The 18284-nt window shown below is 50.9% G+C and overlaps 1 protein-coding gene across 4 annotated transcripts in view; it reads left to right on the top strand.

Moving 5' to 3' along the window:
- GABBR1 (gamma-aminobutyric acid type B receptor subunit 1) overlaps window positions 1–18284 on the top strand; it is a 146873-nt gene that overhangs the window by 20646 nt on the left and 107943 nt on the right. For 3 of the 4 annotated variants that reach the window (XM_069746228.1, XM_069746231.1, XM_069746229.1), the window contains one exon: window positions 4631–4651. The exons of the other annotated variant lie outside the window; for it this stretch is intronic. In XM_069746228.1, coding sequence (XP_069602329.1) covers window positions 4631–4651 — 21 coding nt within the window. The remainder of the gene's footprint in view (window positions 1–4630; window positions 4652–18284) is intronic. 4 annotated transcript variants of the gene reach the window in all.

The raw sequence follows: 18284 nt of genomic DNA, 5'->3' as shown, positions 1-18284 counted from the left end.
TGGTTCAATTTGCTGACAGCAATCGGAGATGTTGACAACTATTTTTTTTTTTATTGGAATGTTCTAGAACTTTTTATTTATTCTTTATTTTTTTTCTAAAGCTGCAAGAAATGTCTTAAAGGAGCCATTCCTTGTAAGGCCCCTTTCACACATCAGTATCTCCGGTACGTGTGGTGACTGGTTTCACGTGTACCGGAGACACGTGCACATGTCAGTGTGTTTCCACAGACCGTGTGTCCGTGGGCAAAACATGTGCACATGTCCGTTTTTGTCATCCGCATGGACGGCAAAACGTCCCACACACATGCCCACGGAGAACACACTTTGTCCTCTGTGTGACACGGACGGCTGCCGGGGAAGAAGCGCCACTGTAAGCGCTGTTCCCCGGCGGCTGGTGCTGAAGCCGGCTCTCATCATTCTCCTCTGCCGGCAGAGCAGGGGAGAATGATGACAGCCGGCTTCAGCACCAGCCACCGGGGAACAGCGCTTACTGTAGCGCTTCTTCCCCGGCGGCTGTCCGTGTGGTACTAATGCAGCGCACGGTTGCCACAAGTAGTACACATGGACACTGATATCTCCGGTACCGGAAATATACGGACGTGTGATTCCGGCGTAACATGGAGTCACTGTTACACCTAGTGCGGCGCTGCAGGGGCGGAGCATGACACGGCAAATCAAGAAACACAAGACAGAGCTCCTCCCCCGAGGACTAACAATCATGTGACACTGCAGCTTTTTGCTTGTTTTTTTAAGGGACAACTTTGACACATGAGGCCTAGAAATAGTTTTCACCCCCCCCCCCCCCCCCCCACATAAAAGTGAGTTCAACTAATTTGTTTTTTTACATTTCTGAACATAAAGATCTTTTTCAGAGCGACCTACGCCCATTACTGGACCCGAGTACAAAACTAATCACCCCCTGTAGCCGGCATGCGGCAGTTTTCCAGCAGAATTCTGTTTCTTCAGCCTCTGTGTATTCTACATTCACGCTCACTACATATTATATGTGCACCCTGTGATGTCGGGGCTCCTGCCCTCGCACTGGTGATACGCGCCCCCGTCCTGTTAAGTTCTCCTCTGATTTGGTGGTTTGTCGCTGCCCTCTGGTGATGAATGCAGTGTTCTGCAGCCAGTAGTTCTATCTGTTGTGGAACTACAAGTCCCAGCATGACCAGACAGATGCATGGCGATTCATCCAATCCCTCAGATGTGCGACTCCAGCCACTATCTCCAGACTGAAGAACAGCGAGAACCTATGATCTGTCGTCTCAAGACAATGGCGCATGTAGCAGTCCACAGTGGGCGGCGAGTCTGCAGCGCTGGTGAGATAAGGAGAGGAGTGGTGCCCCTGGTGGGCTAGTGGGGGCTGACACTTGTAGGGAGAGGGTCACAGTGCAGATGTAGAAACTGCATTCAGGCCCTGGTGGTTGTGGGGGCAGAAGGCGACATAAGATGCCCACATTATACAGGGGGGCCCTGCTACTGGCGTTGCATTGGGGCCCTTTAGATTTAGGCATTATGACAGTGTAGCTGACACTTGAGGGTAGGGGGCTGCGTAGCGAACACATGTGGGTGGTGCGGGAAGTGCGGCAGACACTTGTGGGATATTGGCTTACACGTAGATGGAGAGGGGGCTGCGTGGGGGACACGTGTGGGTGGTGGTGGGGCAGCGGCGGACACTGGTGTGGGGTGGTGGCGGGGCAGCGGCAGACACTGGTGTGGGGTGGTGGCGGGGCAGCGGCAGACACTTGTGAGTTGGGGGTTGTGTGGGGGACGCTTGTGTGTGGTGGTGGGGCAGTGGCGGAGACTTGTGCGGGTGGTGGTGGGGCAGCGGCGGACACTTGTGAGTTATGGGGTTGTGTGGGGGACGCTTGTGGGAAGTGGTGGGGCAGCGGCGGACACTTGTGTGGGAGGTGGTGGGGCAGCGGCGGACACTTGTGTGGGAGGTGGTGGGGCAGCGGCGGACACTTGTGAGTTAGGGGGTTGTGTGGGGGACGCTTGTGGGAAGTGGTGGGGCAGCGGCGGACACTTGTGTGGGAGGTGGTGGGGCAGCGGCGGACACTTGTGTGGGAGGTGGTGGGGCAGCGGCGGACACTTGTGAGTTGGGGGGTTGTGTGGGGGACGCTTGTGGGAGGTGGTGGGGCAGCGGCGGACACTTGTGTGGGAGGTGGTGGGGCAGCGGCGGACACTTGTGTGGGAGGTGGTGGGGCAGCGGCGGACACTTGTGAGTTGGGGGGTTGTGTGGGGGACGCTTGTGGGAGGTGGTGGGGCAGCGGCGGACACTTGTGAGTTGGGGGGTTGTGTGGGGGACGCTTGTGGGAGGTGGTGGGGCAGCGGCGGACACTTGTGAGTTGGGTTGTGTGGGGGACGCTTGTGGGAGGTGGTGGGGCAGCGGCGGACACTTGTGTGGGAGGTGGTGGGGCAGCGGCGGACACTTGTGTGGGAGGTGGTGGGGCAGCGGCGGACACTTGTGAGTTGGGGGGTTGTGTGGGGGACGCTTGTGGGAGGTGGTGGGGCAGCGGCGGACACTTGTGAGTTGGGGGGTTGTCTGGGGGACGCTTGTGGGAGGTGGTGGGGCAGCGGCGGACACTTGTGAGTTGGGGGGTTGTGTGGGGGACGCTTGTGGGAGGTGGTGGGGCAGCGACGGACACTTGTGTGGGAGGTGATGGGGCAGCGGCGGACACTTGTGTGGGAGGTGGTGGGGCAGCGGCGGACACTTGTGTGGGAGGTGGTGGGGCAGCGGCGGACACTTGTGTGGGAGGTGGTGGGGCAGCGGCGGACACTTGTGAGTTGGGGGGTTGTGTGGGGGACGCTTGTGGGAGGTGGTGGGGCAGCGGCGGACACTTGTGAGTTGGGGGGTTGTCTGGGGGACGCTTGTGGGAGGTGGTGGGGCAGCGGCGGACACTTGTGAGTTGGGGGGTTGTCTGGGGGACGCTTGTGGGAGGTGGTGGGGCAGCGACGGACACTTGTGTGGGAGGTGATGGGGCAGCGGTGGAGACTTGTGTGGGTGGTGGTGGGGCAGCGGCGGACACTTGTGTGTGGGGGGGGGGGGGGGCAGTATGGCTGCTTACTACATCTTGGGACCACTCTAAATTATTTATGTGTATCTCTGTTTTTGCACATGTCCTGCGGGTCCGGCTGCTGAGACCCCCACCGATCCTGAGAGCGGTGATGAGCGTGTGCCCCGCTCTCGGGGTCAGTGGGGGTCTCCGCAGTCAGACCCCCAGCCATCATATTCGTCATCTCCTTGTGTATGGAGAATCCCTTTTAGCTTCACATCCCATAGAAGACGGGAATAGAAATGCATTACCCTCTGAGACCCCCCACAGCATTCACTATTCCTACCAGTTATTAACCCCCTCAGCTCAGAAGGCTCAGACTTTTGTTACAATGACCCTGGGGAATGATTGTGCCAGGGGCGAGGGGCATCGGACACTATGGCGGCCTGCTGCGGACCCTCATCTCCTCCCGTGTGGTCAGCAGGTGAGTGACTCCGTCTGATCCCCCAGATCTGCAGAGGACGGGTCCGCACCATACAAGACCCCAGCGTATCCAGTGTGCGGCTGACCGGTCACCACTGTCACAGACCCTCAGCAGCGCTGCAGCTGGGACTCCATAGTGATAACACTTCAGTATTTTCCCGTCTCTTCTCGTCTAATGACAATTTCATCGATTTTTTTTTCTGCCATATTTTGTGTCAATTTGTCACCCTTTTTAAGATCTCTGCTGAGTATTATCTGACCTGAGCTTTCAGCTGGGATAATGGGAGTTGTAGCTATTCTGGGAGGTGTCGCCCTCCTGCACTAACCTGCAGTCACCACTAGGGGCCGCTCTGGTGTAAGTTTTGTGACTAATGGGATTATTTTGCTTTTCCAGTTTATTCTTTTGCAGCAGCAATAAACCTGATGTCAGCCGCCGGCGTCGTCTCGTGTCTTCACATTATTCCATTACATAAGTGCACAATATATACAGAATATTCACCGGTTCTTCCACGCCTGCCTAGGATGAGGAGCACTTTTCCAGATCCAGTGAGTGCAAAACTACAGTTTCCAGCATGTGTCACAGCCTGTGTCTAAGAGGGCATGCTGGGAGTTGTAGTTTTGTCTTGGCCCGGGAAGCCGCAGGCCGTGTAATAATCAGATTTAGGCTCAGGACGTTGCTCCTCTGGTTTGCACAGCTGTGATCCCTGCAGGATTGATTGGTCACGTCTGCTCCTGTCCTGGCCGTATAGAGCAGGCATGACTAATCTATTTCGCATGGAGCAAATGTAAGAAAAGCTGCCGTCTCCCTGCAGCTGCGGTCACAAAAATCGGTGCTCAGAAGCTGGAAACTGGAGCACTACACGTTCTGGTTGACTTCACCTCCACTTTTAGAATCCCTTTAAGAAGCCCCCGAACTCGCCCTGGGGTCCTGACATCACTAGTGAGACAGAGCGGGGCGAGTAACCAATCAAATTCCAGCTTTCTCCATAATAAGGCACATTAGGGAATGAGAGCAGCGATCTGATTGGTCACTCACTGTGGCCCTGGTGTAGTTGGGGCCCCAGATTACAAGGCATTATGGCTTCCTAATATGACTTCGCCGTCACTTTCTAACCCGTCGTCTCTTGTCTCTTTGGCTACCGCTGCAGTCAGACGCCCGGACACGTCACGTAAGTCTGTCTGTCTGTCCTGCGCGTCCTTCCCTCCGTGTCTGTGCATCTGTCCGTGCGTCCTGTGCGTTCTTCCCCATGTGTCTGTGCATCTGTCCGTGCGTCCTGTGCGTTCTTCCCCATGTGTCTGTGCATCTGTCCGTGCGTCCTGTGCGTTCTTCCCCATGTGTCTGTGCATCTGTCCGTGCGTCCTGTGCGTTCTTCCCCATGTGTCTGTGCATCTGTCCGTGCGTCCTGTGCGTTCTTCCCCATGTGTCTGTGCATCTGTCCGTGCGTCCTGTGCGTTCTTCCCCATGTGTCTGTGCATCTGTCCGTGCGTCCTGTGCGTTCTTCCCCATGTGTCTGTGCATCTGTCCGTGCGTCCTGCGCGTCCTTCCCCACGTGTCTTGCTTCATTCCATTCATTGTTTTTCTATCGTTTTGTTAGTCCTTTTTATCGTGGAGTCCTGGTGGTAGTTGCACAGATGTAGCAGAGCTGAACTTGGCGCCAGAATCTCAGGTGGAAATTTTCCCTGCATATAATTCATTTTAGGGCTTATACCCATCACTGTGAAAAAAAAAGGAAAAGTGGGACGAGTGTCATGCAATTTTCATGCGAGTACAGTTCGATTTGTAACACTTTTGTAACACATGACATCCGATTTTCATGTGAATGTGATCTGATTGCAAAGCAATTTTAACATGAGCTTTCACATAGAGCAATTCTGTCATTTACATAGTTTTCCATGGAAACATTATTCAGGGTATAGCGATAGATATAGAGAGATTAGATAGATATATAGGTAGATACAATATATATATATATATGTGACTGAGATATATAATCAGTGTTTTGTATGTAGTTTACTGTACCTTTTTTTTTTTTTTGTAAATGCCTTTCAGAAAAAAAGGAGTGGGATCCCCCAACATTTTATTAACCAGCAGAGGGAAAGCAGACAGTTCTGGGCTGAGACCCATGGAGCTTCCCAGGCTATTAATATCAGCTCACAGCTCTGTACTTGGTATTTACTGGCTTTTAAATTGAGAGACTCCCCCCTACAAAATGATGTAGGGTCTCTCTAAATTTAATAGCCAGCAAAGGCTAGGCAGACAGCTGCAAACTAATATTAATAGCCTAGGAAGGGTGCATGGATATTGGCCCCTCCCTGGCTATAAACAACAGCTCTCAGCTGCCCCAGAAATGCATAAAATGTGGCAATTCTGGCACTTAGTTTCGCTGTTCCCACTTGTACTGGTGCGGTGGCAAGTGGGGTGATAGTTGGGGGGGATTGATGTCACCTTTGTATTGTCAGGTGACATCAAGCGCAGGGGTTAGTAATGGAGAGCCATCTATAAGATGCCCCCAATACTAACCCCATAGTGATATTGTATAAAATACCACACCCAAAATAAAGTCCTTTATAATGACACAGACTCCTTGAATGAATCTAAATTAAACCAAACCAGCTATACTCACGTCCTCACCCAGTCCACTGAAGCCAATGTCCCCTGTAACAGAATTAAAATTATAGCTGATATTTTTAGCCTGGGAGGGGTCCAATATCCATGGCCCCCTTCCTAGCCTGTTAATAGCAGCCCGCTTCTGTCTGCCTAGCCTTTGCTGGCTATTAATTATAGGGGGATCCTATGTAATTTTTTATTTTTAACTGGTCCCCTATTTTAATAACCAGTAAAGCTTAGTGCACAGCTGTAAGCTGATATTGATAGCCTAGGAATCTCCATGGGCAATACCCCCTTCCCAGGTTGTAAACATCGGTCCCTAGCTGTCTGCTTTCCGTCTGCTGGTTAATAAAATGTCGAGGGATCCCACGCCTTTTTCAATCTTGCCTTGCGCAGGCGTGTACTACGGAGGACAGAGAATGAACTTCAGTCCAATATTTCGGCCAGCATGCAGCCAGCAGGTAAGGAAAGGGTGAAACAAACACCCGAAAACTCCGCCCATATGACCCAAAACCGATCCCGCCAAATTCAGGTGACCGGTTCCCTTTAAGTCTAAACACCAAGTCTGTCCCAGTTAATAAGATCCGCATCTTGTTCTAAGCCCAGCACCGATCAGTTTTACTCGGCCTCTAAATATCAATAGCAAATGTTCCAGTTCACTGACAGCAAGCGGAGAAGAAAACCACAACGTCCATCAGAAGGTTGTCCGCACAGAAGACCGCAGCCCAGGGATTGTCTGAAAAGAATGGTCCCTTTTGCAAAGTAATGAGGCTGTTCATTGACAGATGTAACTCTGCTATCCGGCGGGAACTGAAGGTCTGCCGTAGAGAGTCCGGGCCAACAGAATTTCTGGACCATTGCATGTTGCACTACAGCAGTGTTCCCCAAGTCCGGTCCTCAAGAGCCACCAACAGGTCATGTTTTCAGGATTTCCTTGGTATTGCACAGGTGATAATTGCATCACTTGGACAGGCAAGCATTCAATGACCTGTGCAATACTAAGGAAATCCTGAAAACATGACCTGTTGGTGGCTCTTGAGGACCAGACTAGGGGAACACTGCTGTACAGAAATGTTGCAGTTTAAGATTTTCTACTCTGTATTCATCTCCTATAGTCGCTGATGTCTTGTATGTAATAGACAAACTGTCCATCTGTGCACTCCTACTCCCATCGCTGTCAGTTACCTGTGCTGGTTTCAGGAAAATGAAAACTCCCTTATGCTTCACAGCTGCACTCACTATTCTGCTGGTACTGTGACTGTGTACATACATTACATTACTGATCCTGACTTACATCCTGTATTATACTCCAGAGCTGCACTCACTATTCTGCTGGTGCAGTCACTGTGTACATACATTACATTACAGATCCTGAGTTACATCCTGTATTATACCCCAGAGCTGCACTCACTATTCTGGTGCAGTCACTGTGTACATACATTACATTACTGATCCTGAGTTACATCCTGTATTATACCCCAGAGCTGCACTCACTATTCTGCTGGTGCAGTCACTGTGTACATACATTACATTACTGACCCTGAGTTACATCCTGTATTATACCCCAGAGCTGCACTCACTATTCTGCTGATGCAGTCACTGTGTACATACATTACATTACTGATCCTGAGTTACATCCTGTATTATACCCCAGAGCTGCACTCACTATTCTGCTGGTGCAGTCACTGTGCACATACATTACATTACTGACCCTGAGTTACATCCTGTATTATACCCCAGAGCTGCACTCACTATTCTGCTGGTGCAGTCACTGTGTACATACATTACTGATCCTGAGTTACATCCGTATTATACCCCAGAGCTGCACTCACTATTCTGCTGGTGCAGTCACTGTGTACATACATTACATTACTGATCCTGAGTTACATCCTGTATTATACCCCAGAGCTGCACTCACTATTCTGCTGGTGCAGTCACTGTGTATATACATTACTGATCCTGAGTTACATCCTGTATTATACCCCAGAGCTGCACTCACTATTCTGCTGGCGCAGTCACAGTGTACATACATTACATTACTGATCCTAAGTTACATCCTGTATTATACCCCAGAGCTACACTCACTATTCTGCTGGTGCAGTCACTGTGTACATACATTACATTACTCATCCTGAGTTACATCCTGTATTATACCCTAGAGCTGTACTCACTATTCTGCTGGTGCAGTCACTGTGTACATACATTACATTACTCATCCTGAGTTACATCCTGTATTATACCCCAGAGCTGCACTCACTATTCTGCTGGTGCAGTCACTGTGTACATACATTATTGATCCTGAGTTACATCCTGTATTATATCCCAGAGCTGCACTCGCAATTCTGCTGGTGCAGTCACTGTGCACATACATTACATTACTGACCCTGAGTTACATCCTGTATTATACCCCAGAGCTGCACTCACTATTCTGCTGGTGCAGTCACTGTGTATATACATTACTGATCCGGAGTTACATCCTGTATTATACCCCAGAGCTGCACTCACTATTCTGCTGGTGCAGTCACTGTGTATATACATTACTGATCCTGAGTTACATCCTGTAGATCTTTTATTATAAAAATGAAAAACATAACAATAATAATAGCAGAAAACATAACAAAAATATTAGCCAGAAAATAATCAGTATACTGAACACTGGTCCAGCCGCTCATTCTCTCCTCTCACACATATTATACAGTATATACAGAAAAACTACTTTGACCTTCTGGTCCGGTCACCAAACAAAAATAACAAATAAAATAAACAATGGCAAACAAAAACTATATACATGAACTTTTTTTTTTAAATAAAATAACTACAAATATATACAATACTAAGCTATCCTTCATTCCCAACCCCCCGCACTGACCTGAGAGCTGGTCCTGCGTCTCATGCCTCAGTCCATGTCCAACGTCCATAGGCCAGATCAGGCAGTGCCAGTTTTCCCCCAAACAACCCAGTGTCCCATAGTCCCACAAGATAATCCCACCTCCCCCCTTTTCCCACCACCCAACCTAACACCTACACCCAAATCTATATCCCTATATACAATATATACATTATATACAGCAGCACACACCACAATAATTACAAATCACGAAGCCCAAGTTCGGCGCCTGCAGCCCTACATCACTGTATAATGATCAAACAAAACAAAAATCTACAGTGTCAGCAGCAGCCCACCACCAGGAAAGGAGATGACCAGACTAGGGTACACTAAAAGAAAAGCCCCTCCAGAGGAGAGCGGCCCTCCGCGCGCCCAGTCTCCCATACTCCAGAGAGCGCACCTTCACCAGGTCACCGAGTATGGTCCTAAACACATCTTCCACTGGGAGGATTTTTCGTTGCGTCGATACTAAGCACCGTGCGTTCCACGTGTGATACCTAACCACTGCGCTAACTAGAAATAAGGTGCAGCGGTCCCGACCACCAAGGTCTCCGAATGCTCCATAGGCCCATTCCGCATAGGAGAGACCGGCCAGCCGAGACCAGCCAATGAAGGCGCCCACCCTGTTGTACACCTCTGTGTTGAAGGGACAATGAAGCAGGAAGTGGTCCATGCTTTCCAGCAAGGTACCACAATGCTCCCGAGGACAATTCCTGTCCTCAGAGCTCCTACACTTCAGATTGTCCCTCACACACAGTTTCCCATGGAAGCAGCGCCAAGCTAAGTCCCAAAACTTCGAGGGGATCCTGATAGAATTCAAAAGATGCAAACCCACCCCAAGATCCCGACTTGGGCAGTCCCTGAGCGCCAGAGGCCTCTGGAAATGGGTCAACAGAACCCTATTGTCAAGGAGTTTCCTTGGCAGAGTCCTGATCTCCCACATTCCCAGACCCCACCGACGAATTACCTTCAGAACCAAGGTAGCGTAAGCCGGAAGATGTCCATGCGGTGTGCGAAGATCCTTCACTTGCCCTCCTGTCTCCCATTCCTGGAAGAAAGGCTGAAACCATCCCCTACAGGAGAATACCCACGGAGGAGCCCTCTCTTTCCAGAGGTTTGCGATATTGATCTTAATGAAGGTATCCACAAGGAATACCACAGGGTTGACCATACCCAACCCTCCTAGTCTCCTCGTACGGTAAGTAACCTCCCTCTTGACCAGGTTCAGTCTATTCCCCCATAACAGTTGGAAGAACAAACTGTAGACCCGAGTCCAGAGAGATTCCGGCAAGATGCATACACTGCCCAGATAAATCAGTAAAGGGAGCAGGTAAGTTTTGATCAGGTTTACCCTTTCCCTTAGGGTCAAAGACCAACCCTTCCATTGGTTCACCTTCTGAGTGGCGATCTCTAGCCTGCTGTCCCAATTTTGTTTGGGGTAATCCCCCTGGCCAAATTCGATGCCAAGGACTTTTGCAGAGACTTTGGGTCCTGGAAGGGTGTCCGGGAGATCAAAACCAGGATCTCCTCCTCCCAGCCAGAGACTCTCACACTTATCCCGGTTGATCTTGGACCCGGATGCCTCCGAGTAGCGATCTACCTCTGACATCAGCCACCCTGCCTCCTCATGAGAGGAAACAAACACAGTGACATCATCGGCATACGCCACCACCCTCAGAGTGGCTTCCGGTGCTGCCCGGTCCATCCCGATCCCGGCCAACGGTCCACGCTCCACCCTCCTAAGAAGAGGGTCAATCGCAAACACGTACAGCAGCGGGCTCAAGGGACAACCCTGGCGAACACCGGACCCAACCTCAAAAGAGCTGCCAATCCAACCATTCACAAGCGGGAAACTCTCTGCCCCACTGTACAAGGTCTTAAGCCAATCAACAAACCCCCCGGGCAGGCCATATCTCAGAAGGACGAACCAGAGGTACTCATGATCAACCCGATCAAACGCTTTTGCCTGGTCCAGTGACAGCATGTACCCCTTCCAGTGACCAGCCCTACCCTGCTCCACTGCCTCTCGGACACTGAGCACAGCACTAAATGTGCTGCGGCCTGGAACAGAGCAATGCTGGGCCCCCGAAAGGAGTCGGGGTGCAAATTTCACCAGCCGATTAAACAGCACCTTTGCCAGAACCTTCCTGTCTGCATTGAGAAGCGCTATGGGACGCCAGTTCCCAATGCAAGACGGGTCCTTACCCTTTGACAAGATGATCAGAGCAGACCTCCTCATTGACTTCGGCAGAATGCCCGAGGAAAGACACTCATTGAATACCTCAGTCAAGAGGGGAACCAAAACGTCCTTAAAGGTCTTATAGAATTCAGATGTTAAGCCATCTGGACCAGGCGATTTTTTGGGGGCAAGCCCTTCAATCGCCAACTGAACTTCCTCTTCCCTGATCATTTCTGTCAAAACGTCAAGAGAGGGGTCTACCCCTGGTTCGGGGACAGCTTCAGCCAGGAAAGCCGACATCTCATCCCAATCAAGATCCCTCTTCCCCAAGAGGTGCGAGTAGAAGGATCTGACAACCTCCAGGATCCCTGATCTGGATCGTCTCAGGGACCCCGCAGTGTCGACCAGTCCTGTAACCACTTTACTATTCACTGACATCCTGCAGTTTCTGTAAGGGTCGGGCGAGCGGTACTTCCCGTAATCCCTCTCAAAAACCAAAGATGCGTGTCTATCGTACTGACACCTCATAAGCAAAGATTTCACTCTGGAGATCTCCTCGCGGCTACCTCCAGTTGAGACAAGATGCTCGAGTTTCCTCCTCAGACCCTGATACAGACGGTACCTGTTCAGACTCCTGAGGCTCGAGAGCTGGCGGAAGAATCTCGCCACCCTTTCCTTAAACATCTCCCACCACTCTGACTTACTACTACAAAGATCCAGTAATGGTACCTGGCCCTGAAGAAATTCCTCAAAGGACTGTCTTATCTCCGCTTCTTCCAAGAGAGACGAATTGAGCCTCCAAAAGCCTCTTCCCATCCGGAGGGTCTCTGTAACATTCAGAGAAAACAAAATTAAACAGTGGTCGGAGAACTCCACCTCAACAACAGACACTGCTGAAGAGACAGCTTCCTCCTTTAAATAAAACCTATCTATTCTGGACCTACAGTTACCTCTATGATAGGTGAACCCCTCGTGGCCTGGGGTGTGCCGAATGTGGACATCCACCAGGCGAGCCTCACTAGCTATACTATTAAGGGCGACGCTATCATAAGTCAGCTTGTCTCTGGAACCTCCTCTATCTCGGGGCCTCGTGACAGCATTGAAGTCCCCTCCAAAGACAACCTGCCGACTTGTAAAAAGGTAGGGCTTGATCCTCATAAAGAGACACTTCCGGTCCCACTTAGATTGGGGACCATAAATGTTGATGAGCCGGAGCTCTTGTCCCTTCATGAGGACATCTAAGATCAGGCACCTCCCCATTTCTAACTCAATAACCCGTCGGCATTCCACCGGTGCGGTAAAAAGGACCGCCACTCCGCTATACGGCTCGGCCGCAAGAGACCAATAGGAGGGCCCGAGTCTCCACTCCCTCTTAGCTTTAAACACATCTGCCATGTTTGGCAGCCTGGTCTCTTGCAAAAAGAAAATGTCAGCTTCAACCCGGCTGAGAAAATCAAAGGCCGCAAATCTAGCTGTATTTGACTTTATGCTGGCGACATTAATGGACGCCAGCGTCAACGGAGTGGGTACCGCCATCACTGGTGATTGAGTTAGATGGCTTTCTTTTTCCCACTCCCCTTATCCTCTGCCTCAGAGGAGGAATCCTTCCCCCTCTTTAATGACAATGAAGTATCCATTCCCACGTGTTTTTTATTTTTTTGGTCCTCGTCTCCGGACTCTGGGCCAGTCCCTCCTTCCAAGGATCTTACATTCCCAGAAGGAGGAGACTCGGCGTCCCCTGTGAGCCCCGCCGAAGCCAGAACCTCACCCTCAGCTTCCTCCTCAGAGGAAGAGATGTTTTCAAGGGCTTGGAACCGGTTAGAAAGACCAACCAGAGGGGAGTCGGTTTTTCCTTCCTTAGGTACCTTGGTCAGAGCGGGAGAAGATGTTTTATCTCCCTTCTTTCTCTTCTTTTTGGTGCCGAGCTTACGCTTGTCCTCTAGCCACTGCCTATTATCCTCATCCATACTTTCATAATGGGAGGACTCTGAGGCAGTGGCACTTTCCTCCCTGTGGATCCTCCTGACCTCCTCATCCAACTCATCATCCCTCGGGGCCTCAGCAGCAAGACTGGCATCCAGGACAGGGGCCGCCCCAGTAGTACGAGGCTCGCCCAGCTCCCTATCCTGTCTGCGCTTGTCTAGACGCCTTAGCTGTGCAGGCGTCTTTTTATTGCTTTTCTTCCTTGGCCCCTCAGCTCCCTCACCCCTGCTAGTCCCTTCCCCAGCAGAATCAGCCTCACGGCTTTCTCCCACCGGGGTCACGACTGCATTAGCGAAGGAGCGAGGACAACGGCTGAATGGGTGACCTAACTCACCACACAGGTGACACCTAATCTCCACACAAGATGCAGCAAGATGGCCGATATCCCCACACAATGCAAACTTCTGCACAGTGCAGTTTGCGCTGAAGTGTGTGGGGTCGCCGCACTTGTGACAGAGCTTCGGTTGCCCCTGGTAGAAGACCAGGATACGATCCCTACCCAGGAAGGCAGATGATGGTATGTGGGCAACCGTACCACCTGAACGCTTAAGTTTTACCATAAACGTCCAGGCCCCTGACCAGATACCAAACTCGTCACGGTTTTTCTTTGGCATTTCTACCACCTCTCCATACCGGCCAAGCCACGTCATGATGTCATAACAAGAAAGTGACTCGTTACAAGTCATCACGGTCACTTTCTTGACTTGGTTTTGGCGAGACACCACCTGAACGGCAAAGTCTCGCCAGCCGGGCTCATTTTTTGTCAACTCATAGTTCGACCAGAAGAGCTCAAGCCCCTCCGGCCGAACAAAGCTGACATCAAAATTAGGTGTGGAATAGGGATGTATCAAGGCGTAGATGTCAATCGCACTAAAGCCCATCCTCAGCAGGAGCTCCACAACTTTAGACCTTGGAGGACACGCATCATTGCCCCTCCACTGAAGACGGACCACATTCCTACGCACACTACCCGGCCCGGCTGTTGGGAGGGACCACACTGTATCCCCCCCTCTTTGCTCTCGGAAGGCCCCGAGGCCATGCCTCTCTATCCAGAAGGATAGATCAACCTCTCGACCCTCTACTATTAGTGATCTCTCCCCCCTCTTTAGAGCCTCCAGGAGACGCCGTTGCAACATGCCGTCCCCAGAGCCCGGAGACGAGGAGGATGCCCTATTTCCCCCGGAGGTGACAGCGGCATAACTCCTGACAGGCGCTGCCACCACCGGGGGGGCAACCGGACCAGTGACCACATCCACACCATCAGCATCACCATTACCCACCTCCATAACCCCCTCACCCTCTACCAAACCAGCAACCACACCACTAGACAAAGAGTTTTCTGCATCCATACCCACCACCACATTCACTCCTGCTGGACCAGTGACAACAGGGGGTGACACTTTGGCCTCCGCATCATCAGGCACAAGGGGCTGAGTCTCCTCCACAGAACTGGAGGTGACCTCACCCCTGGTTTTTTGTGTGCCCTCCGCATCATTAGTTAATATTTTCCGCTGCTTCATGGTTGCTACCAGGCGTCGTTGATCTTTAGCTGCTGTGGGGCACCGCTGATCCTTAGCATCAGGATCTTGTTGACCAGCGGCACCAACACAAAATAGGACTTTGGGAAGACCGGAACTCCCAGCCCCGGTAACCCCCTCACACTGCCGCCGCCCCTCAACTAAGTGATCAGCGGCAACAGCATTCAGGGGCACCGAGGCTACCGGAGCTGCCCCCGACACCGGGCCGCTCCCCCCTCCCACTGAGGAGCGGACCACAGTATCGTGGCCTGATCGTATGCCCGCCGCCGGGCCGCCCTCACTGTCCAGCCTTTCGGCTGATGCACCTGCTGCTACGTCCCCGCTACTACAAGCAGAGACGGAGCTCTGCGCCTCATTACCGTGCTCTGTAATCTCCCCGCGCCTTTGCACCGGATCCACAGCAGAACCCGGGCTGGGCTGGGCAACGGGGCTTATACAGCGAGCTGACCCTGCAGCCGACTCAGGGGGTACAGGGAGGGGGGCATATACATAGCTTACCGCTTCCTGCAGCTTTGGCTTGGTGGTTTTCTTTGCCTTTTTCTTCTGGCCCCCAGGTGCCTCCTCTGGTAAATCATCACCAAGATGGAAGTTCTGAAGGCACACTGGGGACTCCAGCAGCTTGATCTCTGCCATTAGCGCCCCTCCCTGGCCGATGTCACTGTCCTCCCCAGAGCCAGCAGAACTGCGACGAGATGTCATTGTCGCCTGTCCAGCAGGGAGCTCGCTGCACGTGGCCTCTGAGTGGCTAAGAGGGCTGCCAGGTGGAGCTTTCTGCTGGTCATCCTCCTCCTCATCATCATCATCATCCACCTGGCACTCAGGCTGCAGCCCCATCTGCCTTTGCTCTCTGTTATCAGCCATTTCTCTGAATCTGTCTTCATTTATAAGCTTTTCTTTAAATGGTCCACTTTTTTCTCGAATAAATGTTTTTCTTACCTCCAGGTCATTAATTTCAAGCTTCAGAATCTTTACCTCCGCCTGGAATTGCGTCTTCCTGGGTCTGGAGGCGCCTGCAGCTTTAGCGCTTGTGCAGCGCAGCTCCTCCCGGAGCCTTCTCAAGGTCTTGCTAGCATCTTCATACTCACGAAGGTGGCTCATGACCCGGGAGGCATAGGTGGACACAGACTCCCGGGGTCTCTGCAGCGCCCAACCCTCCTCAGTGAGGTCGGCCTCACCTCCGTGAGCACTCACCTTTCCTCCGGAAGGACCGCTATCATGCACGCTAGCAGGCTTCTCCTCCATGGAAGCCTTGCGGCTTCTCTGGGTCTCTGCAGACCTGGGGGGAGTAGGAGCCACATTGCTGCGACTCCTGGTGGAGCGTCTCACCCCCGAATCCTCTGATGTGCAGGCTGGTTGCTGGTTCCTTCTGCCCCCCGCCAGCCTGGTCCGGGAAGCAGAAGCCTGGGACTTGGCTCCCTCACTCATCCCAGGAAACCCACTCCCTCCCTGGGTAAGAGAGAGAGCAGGTCCCCGGGTGGAGAGATGGTGGTTCTCTGGAGCTCAGGAGCACACTGCAGGTTCAGCAGCGACCGCACCCACAATCAACACAATGAGCAGCAGCTGAGCTGCACTCACTACTCTGAAGGTGCAGTCACTGTGTACATACATTACATTACTGATCCTAAATTACATCCTGTATTATACCCCAGAGCTGCACTCACTATTCTGCTAGTGCAGTCACTGTGTACATACATTACATTACTCATCCTGAGTTACATCCTGTATTATACCCTAGAGCTGTACTCACTATTCTGCTGGTGCAGTCACTGTGTACATTCATTACATTACTGATCCTGAGTTACATCCTGTATTATACCCCAGAGCTGCACTCACTATTCTGCTGGCGCAGTCACAGTGTACATACATTACATTACTGATCCTAAATTACATCCTGTATTATACCCCAGAGCTGCACTCACTATTCTGCTAGTGCAGTCACTGTGTACATACATTACATTACTCATCCTGAGTTACATCCTGTATTATACCCTAGAGCTGTACTCACTATTCTGCTGGTGCAGTCACTGTGTACATTCATTACATTACTCATCCTGAGTTACATCCTGTATTATACCCCAGAGCTGCACTCACTATTCTGCTGGCGCAGTCACTGTGTACATACATTACATTACTGATCCTGAGTTACATCCTGTATTATACCCCAGAGCTGCACTCACTATTCTGCTGATGCAGTCACTGTGTACATACATTACTGATCCTGAGTTACATCCGTATTATACCCCAGAGCTGCACTCACTATTCTGCTGGTGCAGTCACTGTGTACATACATTACTGATCCTGAGTTACATCCTGTATTATACCCCAGAGCTGCACTCACTATTCTGCTGGTGTAGTCACTGTGTATATACATTACTGATCCTGAGTTACATCCTGTATTATACCCCAGAGCTGCACTCACTATTCTGCTGGCGCAGTCACAGTGTACATACATTACATTACTGATCCTAAGTTACATCCTGTATTATACCCCAGAGCTACACTCACTATTCTGCTGGTGCAGTCACTGTGTACATACATTACATTACTCATCCTGAGTTACATCCTGTATTATACCCTAGAGCTGTACTCACTATTCTGCTGGTGCAGTCACTGTGTACATACATTACATTACTCATCCTGAGTTACATCCTGTATTATACCCTAGAGCTGTACTCACTATTCTGCTGGTGCAGTCACTGTGTACATACATTACATTACTCATCCTGAGTTACATCCTGTATTATACCCCAGAGCTGCACTCACTATTCTGCTGGTGCAGTCACTGTGTACATACATTATTGATCCTGAGTTACATCCTGTATTATATCCCAGAGCTGCACTCGCTATTCTGCTGGTGCAGTCACTGTGCACATACATTACATTACTGACCCTGAGTTACATCCTGTATTATACCCCAGAGCTGCACTCACTATTCTGCTGGTGCAGTCACTGTGTATATACATTACTGATCCGGAGTTACATCCTGTATTATACCCCAGAGCTGCACTCACTATTCTGCTGGTGCAGTCACTGTGTACATACATTACATTACTGATCCTGAGTTACATCCTGTATTATAACCCAGAGCTGCACTCACTATTCTGCTGATGCAGTCACTGTGTACATACATTACTGATCCTGAGTTACATCCGTATTATACCCAAGAGCTGCACTCACTATTCTGCTGGTGCAGTCACTGTGTACATACATTACTGATCCTGAGTTACATCCTGTATTATACCCCAGAGCTGCACTCACTATTCTGCTGGTGCAGTCACTGTGTATATACATTACTGATCCTGAGTTACATCCTGTATTATACCCCAGAGCTGCACTCACTATTCTGCTGGCGCAGTCACAGTGTACATACATTACATTACTGATCCTAAGTTACATCCTGTATTATACCCCAGAGCTACACTCACTATTCTGCTGGTGCAGTCACTGTGTACATACATTACATTACTCATCCTGAGTTACATCCTGTATTATACCCTAGAGCTGTACTCACTATTCTGCTGGTGCAGTCACTGTGTACATACATTACATTACTCATCCTGAGTTACATCCTGTATTATACCCCAGAGCTGCACTCACTATTCTGCTG

Source organism: Ranitomeya imitator, chromosome 2, assembly GCF_032444005.1.
Source record: "Ranitomeya imitator isolate aRanImi1 chromosome 2, aRanImi1.pri, whole genome shotgun sequence".
NCBI lineage: Eukaryota > Metazoa > Chordata > Amphibia > Anura > Dendrobatidae > Ranitomeya > Ranitomeya imitator.
This window is presented reverse-complemented; position numbering and strand designations above follow the sequence as displayed.